Below are 14,943 nucleotides of genomic sequence, written 5' to 3' on the forward strand. Positions count from 1 at the left end.
AGGATAGCTTCCCCACAAAAAACAAGCTAGAGCTCTTTCTATTTCGTTCCCTGGTATTTCATATTAAAATTATAAAAATATTACTGTACCTTCTCTTTCTTCAATTCTTCTTTAAGCATCTTCCTTAGCTTTTGAGTTTTGATTATTTTCTCACGATCTGAACAATTCCTTTTCTTATTTGCTGAAGCAGATTTTGACTGTGTTGTTTCATCTTCCAACAAAGTTTCCTGTGTGGGTCTTTCTTTGAGCGGTGAGCTTGTGTTCTTTGGAAGGGCTTCATCACTTCTTTGAGCTGGCACACATGCGCTGGGTTCTTTATTAGCAGGTTTTTTAAATGGAGAGAACTGCGGCACTTGAGGAACAGGAGTTTTCTTTTCGGGCAATATGGGAGACTTGGGAGAACTTTCCACATCAGTCTTTTCAGGTGAAGATGCTTCTTTTTGAAACAGAGGGTTATCAAAGGCAGGAGAGTGAGGTCCTTGTTTCTGAGAACATTTTGATGTCAAATCAACAGTGTGATGTGTAGATGGAGGTATAATTCTTGGTTTTATAAGGTTAGGCATAGTGGATATTCGCTTTCTTCTCTGTGGAAGTACTTCTGCATGTTTCCTACAGTCTCCATCTCCACTTATATCACTGGTCTTTTCATTTCTGGAAAATTAAGAGAAAAATTAACTGGTAACAAAATTTCTTTGAAATATAGTTGGGGTAATTATACTATATTATAGTTAACATAAATAATTATGCTATATTATAGTTATATCTCATGGAAAAAATTCATGCTCTTGGATTGAATTTGAGGCTTAAACAAATACATTAGTACTCTATAGTTAAACGAATATAGATCAATAAATCAATTTCCCAGAAACACAAGTAAGCTCATTATCAGCAAATATTTATTTGGTATATTTATACCCCGCCATGACTAGTAGAAAAAATGATACAATAAACAAGGCAAAATACTATGATTTTACAGTGCAGGTTCATGAATCCAGCAAAGGACGTAGTTATTTAATAAACTGTTCTGTGAATATTTTGGGGTTCTTTCAGTTTGACTCTATACATAGTAACTCAAAAATAACTGCTACTGAGCTCAGTGGGACTTACTTCCATGTAAGTGTACAATATATTACAATTCTACAATTCAATCCTATGCATGTCTGTTAAGAACTACTGAATCCATTTTATTTTTATTTTATTATGCAAACTGATTTTAAAAGGTACAAAGACATATACAGACATTAAAGTATCATGATGACAAGATTAATAATAAAAAATATGTAAATAAACAGAATTTCAACAACTTTGGCCATATTCTTTGAATATGTAATGAAAATTGACAAATTCAGTTACAAACAACACATATCAAAAATCCATTGCTGCAAGTCAAGTCTTGATTTCTCCTTTTAATGTTATAGAATAAATATTTTAGCCAATCCCATGTCTGAAAAATACACATTTCTTGGTATCTTGATGGATTCCAAATATCAGGGATATAGCCGAGAACATATACATCTTTAACATTCAGCAATTGATCTAGAATCATTTAACAATCCTGTTGATATCAGCCCCAAACCCAACAATCATAGGACATGACCCACCATATGGGTTATTCCTGAGTTACATCTCCAACAGCAGGGTGATTGCAACCAAGCTTCATCAAACATTCTCTGAACCATCCAGTATATACAAAGCAAATGTTTAAATTGCATTAATTTAATTTTAAGATCATAGGAAATGAAGTTCAGAGTAGGATATTCAAGCTCATTATTCTCATGGTCACATAAATAACAGAAATCAATTTCATCAATTCACTAAAAAGGCTACTGACTTAGCAGCCACAACCCCTAACTTCTGTGGAGCTTCAGAAGCGGCAGTTGCATTTGGATCAAATAAGCTAGGTGTCAGTTGAATATACTGCCAAGAAGCACTCTTGAGGTAAATCAAGTTACTTTAATTCAGCAAAGGTTTTAAAAATTGCTTCCTCAGAGATGAGTTGATCCAAAGTAATAATATTATGATAAATCCAGTTTATCCCTACCCCAATAGATTGAGACTTTATTTTTAAATTGGTTTATCCCATAAGGTAATGGGATAATGGGTTCAAACTTATATCTGTAACCCAATACTCACCATGTATGTCTTGCAGCATTAACTGCAAACACTGAAACTGATACTTACACAAACAGGAATCCCAATACTTGCCAAGATTTCAATGTGACTAAATAATGACTCTCAAGTTGAGCCTGAAGACAAGGGTAAGACCTACTAATTAACTGGGATGTACTCCAGATTTGTGTGTGTGTGTGTGTGTGTGTGTTTGTGTGTGTAGGACTGCAGCCTCAGAAGGATAGTCAAAAGACCAAGCCCTTCTTTACCAAGCATTTTAAACAAACCAAAAGAACAGTTCTATTTGTAATTTATTCATACAATAAAATTTAGCAGATCTCACACAACAATCAAGTTTCAAATTAAATACATTACTTTCCTCTTAATTTATGAATAACATCCACATCAGGGCTGCAACAATCCAAACAACCCCTTAAATTGCAGCAAAGAAAGTTTCCTGTATCTATTTTCTGCCAACTAGTGATCATCTGAGTTCTACAGCTCAGCTATGGCAGTCCTACTTAAATTTTAGTACTGTACAACAGTATGACACTTTCTTACAGATTTGTCATTGTAAACACATTTGAACTTAAAAAAGGAAAAGCTGATGATCCATATCCCATGAGACATCTGACTCTACTACAATATTCCGTCAGTGCAAAACAACGCATGTTATCTAACTAACTATAAAGTTGATGTCAAAGGCCACGAGACTGGCAGGAGCCTAAACAACATAGCCGAAGTTTCTGACCTATGTATTGACAGCATTATTCATTGTAAAAGTGAGAGATAATACCTTTTAGATACTAAATTATAATTGGATCAAAGTTTGGCCAATGCAACACTTTTGCTTTATCACCACTATACCTGGAAAGTTTCTCTGCATGAGAACAAGTAGGACTTCTACAGTCTAATTAATGCCAATTACTCCTCTGCATATTCACACCACAGAATCAAGCCATCAGGTTCAAGTCCAAACAGCTCCAAGTCCAAACAGCTCAGTTATTACAACGCAGACATACAGTTCTTTCACACATCCCTTGGTGACACGTGTTTTGTTGACTCTGAGGAAGGGCATGAATCCCTACCAGGAAAAGCTTTTTCAGAGGCAGGTCCTCAAATACCGTAGTGAACGAGTGATGCAGGTCTTCAGAGGCAGGTCTAATTTCAAATGCGTTTCTTAAGTCATGTCAAAAAGACAGCAAGGAGGCTCCGATGGTTTCTGGGAAGATGACCAATGCAAAACCAGCAGTGAGGGGCTAAAAGCAAAGCTAAGTTACCTTCTACTACTGTCCCCGCTCAGGTGGAGATCTCCAGAGGCAGCGGCATCACCAGGATGGAGCATCGAACTGTCCTCGGCCGTGGAAGACCAGGTGGTCGGTGCCGAGCCATGTTGATCGCCGGCATCTGCGGCGGCGGCGACCGCCGGGACGACTGAGCCTGTGCCGGCTCCACTATTACTGCCTCTCCCTGCCGCATTCGGCCTCACATTTGGCTTCACGCTAAACCTGGCGCGGCGGAACATGATGTCGCGACGGAGAAGCTCCGGCACCAGCTAAAGTCCACCGTCGCCGGCGAGGCCGCCTCATGTCACCGGCCCCACTCCGTGCAGTTCCAGCTCCCCGCCCTTCCTTTCCGGGAGAGGAGCCTGTCAGCTGCTCCTGGACGGCTCAAGTCGCGTCATCATTCTGCGACAAAATAGCCCCAAGAGGTTGGTTCTCAGGGGCGGGGCACTGTATCGTCTGCAGTGCAGAAATGGAATGTTATGGTTCAGATTGTACTGGAGGAAGGACGGTGGCTTGTTAATTCATCCCATGGATAGTGAAATCTATGCCATTTTCTGTATTTCATTCCCACATAAATCAAAGTGTTGTTCCCATTCCCACCCAATTGCACAATTCTGTATCACTATTCTGTTTGTTTATTTTCATTAAGAAAGAATGCCTTAGCCTACAGTTCCCTTATAGTGAGAAACAAACTTGACAATGTGATTCAATATTGTATCCAACAGAATCTGGAAGATTTAAAAATGTTTTAAATATAAAACCTACTTTTGTTATGTGCAAGAGAACATGTGGCCTTGGCCATCTTAGTTTCCTTCCATTCCATTGGGAAGGAGGGACTGTAACTCCCAGAATTTTACAAGGAGACAGAAGATTGGAAAAGTTATCTTATATCTTCGCAATCTTCGTTTTTGTAATCTAAACATTTCCAGATCCTTTAACTATTTCATTTCACACAGGACTTGGTTTTCAAACTCCACACAATCTTATAGCCAGCTAACTCCAATTCCTCACTATCCTTTTTGAACAATTGTGCCCAGTATTCCATTTAGAGTCTAATTAGGCAAAGTAGAGTAAAACAATTACCCATGATCCAGACAGCAGAGTGAACAACGTGAGTACAGTTATGGAGTATTCCTTTCTACTAAACAGTACTAAACAAAACAAAACAAAACCCCCTCTCTTTATAGCAGTATTGCCTGTCTTAGTATTTTGAAACTTGCATGTATCAATATTTTAAATTAAACTCTTATAGAGACCTTTAAATAATGAACCATATTATCAGCCACATAAATGGAAACATTACAAATTAGAGTCATACTCCCAATAGTCCCAGGATTTTTCTAAATATTTTCACCTGTTTTCCCAGACTCAGCACATTAAACATACAGTTTTTATTACTGCTGTTTCTATTAGTTTTATTCTATTAGTTTTATTTGTGTAACCTCTCAAATTTGGGTCTAAGCCTTGATTTCAAAGCCTAGGACTTCATAGTCTCTGATTTTCATGAAACTCCCTATGATTGAAACTGAGTTATAACCTCCCCCGTTATAGGATTATAATATTGCTGAAAGTTAATCTCACTGAATCTTGTAGCATTTATTTCTGAATAAACCTGCATCACATATGCTATATAAATTGAATGAATGAATAAATAAATAAATAAATAAATAACAACAACAACCACCAGCCTTTATTTTTAGATCGTCTTTTGAGGGCAATGTTCTATAACCCCGAACACTCTAGATTATGCATAAATTCGAATCATGCTACTCTCTTATCAGAAGAAAAGAGACAGGACAGCTAACTCCTACGCATGTTAACTTGGAAGCCACGGGAAGGACTTCAACTTCAGTCAGCTGCTCCAGCAGACTTAACCACCCTAACAAAGAAGGCTTTTCTAGGACTGCGCAGGCGGCAGTAAGACCCAGGGCGTCACTGAATAGCGCAATTCGAGACGGGAAGATGTGCGGCGTGACGTCACGGAGGCGGTCCCCTACTTAATAAAAACTTCGGCGGGTGGGGCGAGCAGAAGGTTCTGGTAGTTGAAGCGGTTGGTGGGAAGTTGGAGCTTGTAAGCATAACGGTTGTTACCGCTGGGGTTATTGTTTTGCCATGGCCCGTAAGTATTCGACGCGAGCCTCCCTTCCCCACCACCCGGAAGGCAGACGGTCCCTCGCCCCTGGTCAGTGCCCATTAGGGGGCGAGAAGGGTGGCTCAAGTGTATTGGGCCTGCGGAGCCTGTAGGCCAGAGGGAGGCGCCTCTGCCTGTTGTTCGTGGCACCTCTGTGGTGGGCGGCGATTTTGGGGTCAGCAGCCTGCCTAACAAAGTGGAAGCTACAGCGGTGCGCGTCGCAATCGTTCCTGGTTTGTGGATTTTGTTTCCGTCGCCGTCGGGGTAAAAAGATGCTCTTACAAGGAAAGGCTGGCCGGAGAAAGGGCTGCTCCGATTCCTTTCCTTTCCCTGGTGTTTACCCGCTCTCGGAGCGAGGGAAGCCGTTCGGTGTTCGTAAGAAGGTCGTGTTGTCTGCTGTAGCCCTTTGTCATCCTCTAAATCAGCGAGGTGAACTGATCTTTTCACCGAATTTACACTCAAAATCCGCCTGTGGCTCAGTATGTCTGAGAAGCTTCGCGAGTAACCTGTGAAAAACTGCTCGTTATTCACATTACACTTAGTGTTCTTCAGACCGCAGCATGAGTATTATTTTGAAATAGTTATTTTGTTAAAATTGAAACTCAGCACCATCTTGAGTATTTTAAAGAAGCATCCTAGTTTGCCTCCTTAATAAGCAGCTGTTGGTGATTGACTATAGTAATTACGACTGAACTAATGTGGACTTCTATAGAAAGATGGTTCACTATGTTCAGTTTTAAAGTTTAAAGTTACATAAGTCTAACAGTTATTCAATAAACAAATTGAGCAAATAAAATGTATGCACTACACTTGATTGTAGCTGAAAGTCTGAGAAGCAGTGAATTTAGGGTTGCAGTGAATTTAGGGTTGCAGCTTAGTGAACACTTCTAGACCATTACACTGCTTTGTGGATACCACAGCTAATCCAATAAATAAACCATATTTTTTAATGTAGAAACTTGCATTCAAAAACTGGCAGTTCTTATGTATATATTTAGATATTCTGGTTTGGAAATACAGAATGCATAGTCCTTGCTGAGCGAACTGACATCTTGCTTTCTTCAAGGGAGCCACATTTTTAAATGTGGTACAGATATCCTATATGATTATAGTGCCTCTTCGCTCAAGGAACTTAAAATTATATACGTGGTTGTTGCCTGTATAACTTGTTTATCCTTGCAACGATGCTATAAAATAGGTTAGGCTAAGACAAACTGATTCTTCTTTCTGACTGAGCATGCTTTTGTAAAATGATCTTAGAAATAAAAGGGATTATAAGATTTCAGTGTAGTAGAACATTTACTTGATGTATTGGTTTTAGATCTAGGAAATTATTTAAATGGCTAGAATTTAGGTTTGCTTAAGGTTAAGAATGTCTGGAAAGTATTGTTTCCCTTTTTTTTTTAAAGAGACTTTTAAAAATATTTCAGAGTTTCAGGAAACATTGACCAAAGCTGGAATTAATAGAATTCAACAAGATCTTATTTTCAAGATTGATTGCTAACAATAAAATATTAGATTGTAAAAATAAATTGAGATAAAGACACATCCCAATTAAAATGTGCTTCAAACAGAAATTTGGAACTGTTGGCTTCTAAGTTTATTATATTTATTTTTTATTTTTTTGAAAATTCAAATTTATACTTAATTACCAGACAGTAAACTCTATTAAAGAGGTTCAGCAAATATGCACGTGGTTTCCCTAAATTTCATAATGTCAGGTAACAAAAGCTTAAAACACTAAATTATACTTGTATTTTATGTTAAGGTGCTACAATACAGGTAGTCCTTGCTTAGCAACCACGATTAGGACCAGAATTTAAGTGGCTAAGCAATGTGGTCGTTAAGTGAATCATGTGACCAGATCCAATTTTATGACATTTTTGTGGTGGTCATTAAGCAAATCATGCAGTTCCCCATTGATTTTGCTTGCTGGAAACCAGCTGAGAAGGTTGTAAATGGCAATCAAGTGACCCCAGGATGCTGCAACCGTTGTAAGTGCAAGCTGGTTGCCAAGCCCCTGGATTGTGATCACATGAACACAGGGGGACTGCAGCAGTTGTAAGTTTGGGCACAGGTCATAAGTTACTTTTTTAGTGCCGTCATAACTTCAAACAGTTGCTAAATGAACAGTCTTTAAGCGAGGACTATCTGTAATTTTCCATGTGTTCAGCATTTTCAGAATGTTTATATTGTTACGCTTACAGACATAAGAAAGCTCTGCTAAATCTGATCATAAACCTGTCTAATCTAGCATTCTGTGTCATACTATGGCCAACTAGATGCATTTGAGAAGTTCACAAGCCTGACTTAGAAGGCAATAGCCAAATTCTGCTATCTCTTTCCAGCAATAGGCATACTGCATATGACAGTTAACAACCATCACTAATAGTTCAAGGCTATCAGTAGTTACTATCTAGTTCTTTTTTTAAAACACCCAAATTGGCTGCCATTATTCTCATTATTGGCAGCAAATTCCAAAAGTGTATTATGCATTTTGTAATAAAGTATATATTTCTGTTAGTCTAGAATCTTTCTACATTTATTTTCAATGGATGAATTTGCTAATATTGTAAGAGAATTTTCTATTTATTTTTTCAATGCATTATTCTATATGCCTCACCTTGCCCGCTGTTTTAAACTAGAGAACTCTATGTGGTGTATTCTTCCTTGCCACAAAGCTGCTGTTTACTTTAAAAGCTTATGATTACACAAAATAGACTTAATTTTTTTTAAAAGCAGAGTATGGAAGATGATATTGACGGAAATATGCAAGAATCATTAAGTAGGCAAAAGGGATTGAAACGTATTTTAAGTCCAGAGAAACAAGATAACATTTGAAAGTGGCACAAGCAGATGCCCCTTGATTCACTGCAGTATAAGAAGGGGGAGGGGTACAGCACAATCAAACTTGCACAATTCTGCTATTATAGCCAATCTCAGTAAAAATAGTTTTAGCCTTCCTGTGGAGTTGATTACCTGGTCTGATGTAGTTGGCGGGGCTGACATGTCCTTTTAAATATGTAGTGATCAGAATTGTGCATAATACTCAGTGAGATCTCGCCATAGGTTTATATAAGAGCATTATCATTTTGATCGTTCTACGTGGAATTTGCCTTAGAGCAGCTACACACTAGTTGACATTTTCATTGAGTGGGCTGTTGTGATTACAAGATCTCTTTTCTGATCAGCCACATTGTCAACTCAGATCCTGTTAGTGGAAGTTAGTTTTTGTGTGTGTGCGCATGTGTGCTAGCATGCATCACTGTACATTTGTTTGCATTGATCTCCAATTTACCATTTTGAAGCCTGTTCACTGAGTTTAGAAATATTATTTTGGAGCTTTTTATAAACCATTTTGCCTTTACCACTGTGAAGAATTTGATACTACCTACAAATATGGCCACTTCATTACTCAGCCTTAATTTCAGATCATTTACATACAAATTTTAACACTATCCCACTAATTTCTGGAGAACCCCACCTTGCACCTCTTGCCAGCATGAAAATTACCTGTTTGTTCCTACTTTCTGTTTCCTATTTATCCTGTTCTCTTATACCAAGGCAATCAAGTATAGGAGCCTTTGGTAGTACAGTTTGTCAAAGAGCTAAATATACAATATTTATTGGGGCATCTTTGTCTACATGCTAATTGACAGCTTTAAAAAAAAACTTGAAATTTAGCAAGACAAAGCTTACCCTTGTGGAAACAATGTTTCTTTTCAGCAAGGCTCATTCTTCTATGTGTGTGCTTGTTTTTATTTAATTATATTTTAAACTGCTTTGCCCACAACAGATTTATTCAGGTAACTGGCCTACAGTTTATCGTTCCCTCAAGAGGTCACTTTAGTCCTATGGAAGACATGCAGATGTTTAAGATGATTTGTGAAAAGATCCATTTTGTATTTAAGTTCTTTTAAGAATTCTCAGGTGGATACCATCTGGACCTGGGTTAATTTAATTAAGTTAGCTGCTTGTCTTTTTTTATTTTTTTTCTGTATATCTAAATTCATCCTGTCTTCCTCCTCAAAAAAACAGCTCAGCATTGTCATCTGTTTCATGTCCTCAGTAGTGAAGACAGAAGCAAATAATTCAGTTTCTCTGCTCTTTCCTTATCCTTTACCATACCTTTAATACCCCCACTGTTGATGGCCCAGTGGCCTCCATGATTGGATTCCTATTCCAAATCTGAAGATTTTTGTTTTAATATTCTCTGCTATGTGTTCTTCATAGTCTGTAGTTACATACAATATTTTATCAATTGGCTATATACAGTGCTTTCGGAAAGAATTCAGACCCCCTTCACTTTTTTCAATTTTATGTTGCAGCCTGATCCTACAATTGTTCAAATTCATTTTTTTCTCAATCTATATTCAGTACCTCATAATGACAAAGTGAAAACAGAATTTTAGAAATGTCTGTCGATTTATTAAAAAGGAAAAGCTGAAATATCACATTGGCATAAGTATTCACACCCTTTGCAACAACACTTGAAATTTAGCTCAGGTGCCTCCCATTTCTCTTTATCGTTGCTAAGCTGTTTCTACACCTTGATTGGAGTCCACCTGTAGTAAATTAAATTGATTGGATATGATTTGGAAAGGCACACACCTCTCTATAGAAGGCCTCACAGCTGACAATGCATACTGTATCAGAGCAAAAGCCATGAGGTCAAAGGAACTGCCTGCAGAGCTCAGAGACAGGATTATTGCAAGGCACAGATCTGGGGAAGGCTACAAAAACATTTCTGCTGCACTGAAGGTTCCCAAGAGCACAGTGGCTTCCATAATTCTCAAATGGAAGAAGTTTGGCACAACCAGGACTCTTCCAAGAGCTGGTCACCTGGCCAAACTGAGCAATCGGGGGAGAAGAGCCTCAGTAAGAGAGGAGACCAAGACCCAATGGTCACTCTGACTGAGATCCCCTGTAGAGATGGGACAAAGTTCCAGAAGGACAACCATCACTGCAGCCCTCCACTGATCTGGGCTTTATGGCAGAGTGGCTAGATGGAAGCATCTCCTTGGTGCAATTCTAAATGTTATGTCTGGAGGAAACCAGGCACTGCTCATCACCTGCCCAATACCATCCCAACAGTGAAGCATGGTGGTGGCAGCATCATGCTGTGGGGTTGTTTTTCATTCAGCAGCAGGGACTGGGAGACTGGTCAGGGTTGAGGGAAAGCTGAATGGAGCAAAGTACAGAGATATCCTTGATGAAAACCTGTTCCACAGCGCTCAGGACCTCAGACTGGGCCAAAAGTTTACCTTCCAACATGACAATGACCCTAAGCACACAGCCAGGACAACACAGGAATGGCTTAGGGACAACTCTGAATGTTCTAGAGTGGCCCAGCCAGAGCCCTGACTTGAAATTTATTGAACATCTCTGGAGAGACCTGAAAATGGCTGTCCACCGATGGTCCCCATCCAGCCTGATTCTGCTTGAGAGGATTTGAGTGTAGATTAATGAGGAAAAAAAATGAATTTGAACGATTGTAGTTTCAGGCTGCAACATAACAAAATTGAAAAAAGTGAAGGGGGTCTGAATACTTTCCGAATGCACTGTATATGTTGCCAGAGTTTGTTCTTTTCTGTTCTAATTTGAGTAAGACTTCCATTTTTTTAAAGATATCCTTTGCCTTTAAATGCATCTCAGACTGCAATAAAGGAACAGTGGGGGGAAAGCATAATAGATTCATAGGAAGAATTGCCAAGAATTTGCAGGTTCCTAAATAGTCATCTACCTAATTAGCTTTGTGGTTTATGTAATTTGGGCATGCATTTTCAAGGAGGCATATATTGGTGCTGCCCAGTGTTGATTTGCACCCTAGCCCATATAGTTCTATCTAGAAATTCAGCAAAGAAAGTTTCTTGCCATGGAAAAGACAACTCTTTTCCCCTTGTACCCAGGATACTTTTTTTTAATGCTTATAAAAATATGAGGTTTGTCACACTGGTAACTGGATTTGATATTGTGGATTGTATTTTACTAGAAAATGTAATTACCAGTCATTAGCCTTAAACCTAGACTGTCACTTTTACAGGTGGGAACCAGCGTGAACTTTCCCGCCAAAAGAATATGAAGAAAACCCAAGAACTGAACAAAGGGAAAAGAAAAGAGGATACTTTATCAGCTTCTCAGAGGAAACAGAGGTAATATTTGCATAAGCTGTGACACCTATCATATCTTAGTTCATGAGTACATAGTACAGGTTTTGCCTGAAATTTTCCTGTGCTCAGAAAAGCTAGATATTTTGCTATTTTGAAGTTACTGATTTATATTGATGAGTTCAGGCCAAAAACTGAGATGTATTTGTGCTATACTAACTCTGTAGAAATTGGCACAACAAACTGACTTTGTTTTTTTCCCTTTTACAGAGATTCTGAAATTATGCAGCAGAAGCAAAAAGCAGCTGATGAGAAGAAGTCTCTTCAGGCAGGAGCAAAATAATATGTGGCTACAGAGAGGACCTAATAATGCTGCAGCATCTCAAAATATAGGGCCTAAAAAGACATATTTGTAAAAGTAGCCGGCCATTAAATGGTTAATGTTTATCTTTTACTTGCTCGCTTGTCCAGTATGCATTTATTTTAGAATGTTTGGTTAGTATAGTGCAGTTGCAGCTGACTTGGCTTTGATTGAATTATTAGAATCTGGTCCAATAAAATTGGATTTTAAGGTCTTATTTCCCTTTGCATGTCTGTTAGTAACAGTAGCAATAGCTTGAATGCATTTTCATTGTTAAAATGTTTGCTCAGTAAATTGCTTGTGTGACTGTACCAGTTATTATATATGCAAGTAGGCTGGGAAATGTATATGGCAACACTCTTAATATTCAGAAGTGATATTATTTTAAAAGGCCAGATATCTGTACTTGCTTTTCACTTTGTAAAAGGTCAGCTGTAAAGTTAATCATAAATTATTTTTACAATAAAAAATATTGCATGAAGCATTGTCAGAATTGGGTACTCAAGACAGCTCCAATAGATTTTCAGTTATTGCTGAAAGTATGCCATAATTTAGAGAGTCCTTAGTCACACTTAGCACAAATAACTTGCCTTCCATCATGTGTTCTAACTGCAAGCTGAGTATTTAATACCATTCTTCAGTAATTGCAAACCAAGATTCTCTACTATGTAAAATTGCAATTAAAGTCTAATTTGAATGAAAATATAAACTATATTATCTTTTGAGTAAAACTTGGTACAGTATACATATAGCAGCCAAGGAATGGGTTGCTTAATTTTTTAATGCGCAAGGTTATTTCCAATATAGTTGGTGAGGCCCTTATTTGAACAATTAGTTTTACGTGCATAATTGTGCTTCAGCTTGTGACAATCAAACTGACCTAGGATTAAGTCAAGTGATTCTTCTGAGAAAAGCGAATTCTTCTGAACAGTGAAGTTTTATTGACATACTGTTGATTGGAAGAGGATAATCAGGGTGACCTTGACTAAATTCTGAAAAGTTCAAAGACAATGTGCTAGAACATACAAAGGAGAACTAACTGCATTGTTTGAAAGGTACAGATAATTCAGAGTCTTAGGTAAAAGGTTTCAGAATAAATAGAGAACAATTCTTATTGCAATAAGCTGTGGGAGAGTAGAATACTTGCAAAAATCGATGCTCATTTTTCAAGGAATATAGTTAATGCTAGTCTTTCTCAGAGTCTTTATCATTCATAAAGTTGACAGGGCTTAGCATTATCCTTGTTTTAAATATTGTGTGTAAAGCATTTAGGGGTACAGTATTTAATTCACTAAGATTTAACACAATGTGATCATAATTGTCTAGGCATTGGACTGTTGTGAGATTAGGCCTATTGCACATACTAGGATGTGTTACGCATTGTCCCTGTAGAGGGCAGTGCATGGCTAACTTTTCTGGGTTCAAAAATTAAGGATCAGGTGAGAGAAACTACCACAGAAACTGAGAAACTTTGCGTAATAAGACAGTGGCAAACAACTTCCGTACTGTTGCCAAGAAAACTGCATGGATACATTAATGACATCACCAGGAGTCAAGCCTAAAACAAATGAAACCTGTGTGTTAATGTAGATAGAATTGAGTTGTACAAATACAGTAGAAACACTGGCCTGAACTATTTAGTCTGGAAGGGTATTTCAAGGTAAACACATTCTATAGCAGATGACCAATGAGCCATCTACCTTCCAAAGACTCTTCAATCAGTTTTAGAAATGTAAGCTATAGGACCATCCTGTGGGTGTTGAAGTAATTTTTGAACTATAATTTTTGTCATTTTCAAAACAACAGCATCAGGGATGGGTTACAGAAGAACCCTGAAAAATACATTGCCATTTTAAATGCTATATGTGAGGAACAAACAAGAATACAGCAATATGGAATGAAATAAAACCACTTTATTTGAGAAGAATGATTCCTTCCTTTTGAGCCTCAAAATTTAAAAAAGGGAAGGCCTTTTCATTCATGGCAAGTTTAAGATAACAGGTTTAGTACCCACTTGTTTCCTGGCTTGGCAAAGCTAATTATTTTACAAGTGGTAGCATTAGGCAAAGTGAGGCAGAAATCTGAGGCAGTAAGGAAACAAAACTACCTACAGGATTTTCTGTCTTGTATCAAATTAAGTTTGGGTACCATTAAAGCTGTCCTGCAAAAGCCAGAGGACCAGCAGATGGCAGCAAAGGGACATTGGGATATTTCAAATATGGTAGCGCTAGTATTCTGCACCTCAATTTTGCAGTAGGTGACATTTGTTGGTCAACCATTGGTTGCATAAATACTTAGACTGATAATGAACTTTTGGTCATTAGTTTTAGTGTAACTCAGCCCTCGCTGTATTGATTTTGTCAAAACAGTACTATAATACCTATCCTTGTTTGCTAACAAAAAGCATCATCTTTGGTGGTGGCGGAAGGGATACTTCTGAGTGCACTAATTGATTGCATTAATAGCAACTGGCAGGTATCTCCATCCTGCTCGCTGGTACTATACCAATTACCGATCAAGTTTACTTCAAGAAGAGGTGAAAGGAAGCACAATAATGCTTATACGCCATAGATAAGATACGTGTTGAGGCAAGCAAGCGGGAAGAAGCAGGTCGGTTGATCGTGGGTGAAGGATTGTCAGACTGATTAAATTATGGGCTGCGGACGAAATAAGGCGGCATCCCGAGATCCACGCGAGACACTGGCAGTCCGCTGGAGATACGAATCGAAAAGGAGAGCGTGGCTCGCGGCTATAGAATTATTCTTGAAAATCCGAAGTCAGGGACTTTCTATGGGTAAAAGGCGATTCCCAATCTGCTGGTGTCCAGGTGTACTAGATCATGGCTTCCAAAATCCCTCGCTGCTGCTCCGGTTGGCTGGAAATTTGGTAGGTTATAGGCCGCCCGGGCGCCCTCGCTTCTGGAGAGCACCCGCTGAGCCGCTGCTTCCA

General features: G+C 38.4%; 2 protein-coding genes across 4 annotated transcripts in view; one reads left to right on the forward strand and one right to left on the reverse strand.

Annotated features, from left to right (window-relative positions):
• BDP1 (BDP1 general transcription factor IIIB subunit) overlaps positions 1 to 3,764 on the reverse strand; it is a 52,454-nt gene extending 48,690 nt beyond the window's left edge. For both annotated transcript variants that reach the window (XM_007422578.4, XM_088129879.1), the window contains exons 1-2: positions 3,390 to 3,764; positions 90 to 651 (exon numbers count right to left, since the gene is read on the reverse strand). In XM_007422578.4, the coding sequence (XP_007422640.1) occupies positions 90 to 651; positions 3,390 to 3,634 (807 nt within the window). In that variant the 5' untranslated portion in view covers positions 3,635 to 3,764. The remainder of the gene's footprint in view (positions 1 to 89; positions 652 to 3,389) is intronic.
• Positions 3,765 to 5,394: 1,630 nt separating this feature from the next.
• Positions 5,395 to 12,475, forward strand: SERF1B (small EDRK-rich factor 1B). Of its 2 annotated transcripts, none has more exons than XM_007422573.4 (3): positions 5,395 to 5,514; positions 11,570 to 11,678; positions 11,904 to 12,475. In XM_007422573.4, exons 1-3 carry the CDS (start codon positions 5,508 to 5,510, stop codon positions 11,974 to 11,976), a joined length of 189 nt encoding a protein of 62 aa, XP_007422635.1. In that variant the 5' UTR covers positions 5,395 to 5,507; the 3' UTR covers positions 11,977 to 12,475. The 2 variants fall into 2 exon arrangements, with proteins under 2 accessions (XP_007422635.1, XP_087986117.1); XM_088129991.1 differs by lacking the exon at positions 5,395 to 5,514 and adding an exon at positions 5,579 to 5,955.
• The last annotated feature ends 2,468 nt before the right edge of the window (positions 12,476 to 14,943 follow it).

Source organism: Python bivittatus, unplaced genomic scaffold, assembly GCF_059951505.1.
Source record: "Python bivittatus isolate LINGU-HERP-01145 unplaced genomic scaffold, Pbiv_v1 ctg000850_np1212, whole genome shotgun sequence".
NCBI lineage: Eukaryota > Metazoa > Chordata > Lepidosauria > Squamata > Pythonidae > Python > Python bivittatus.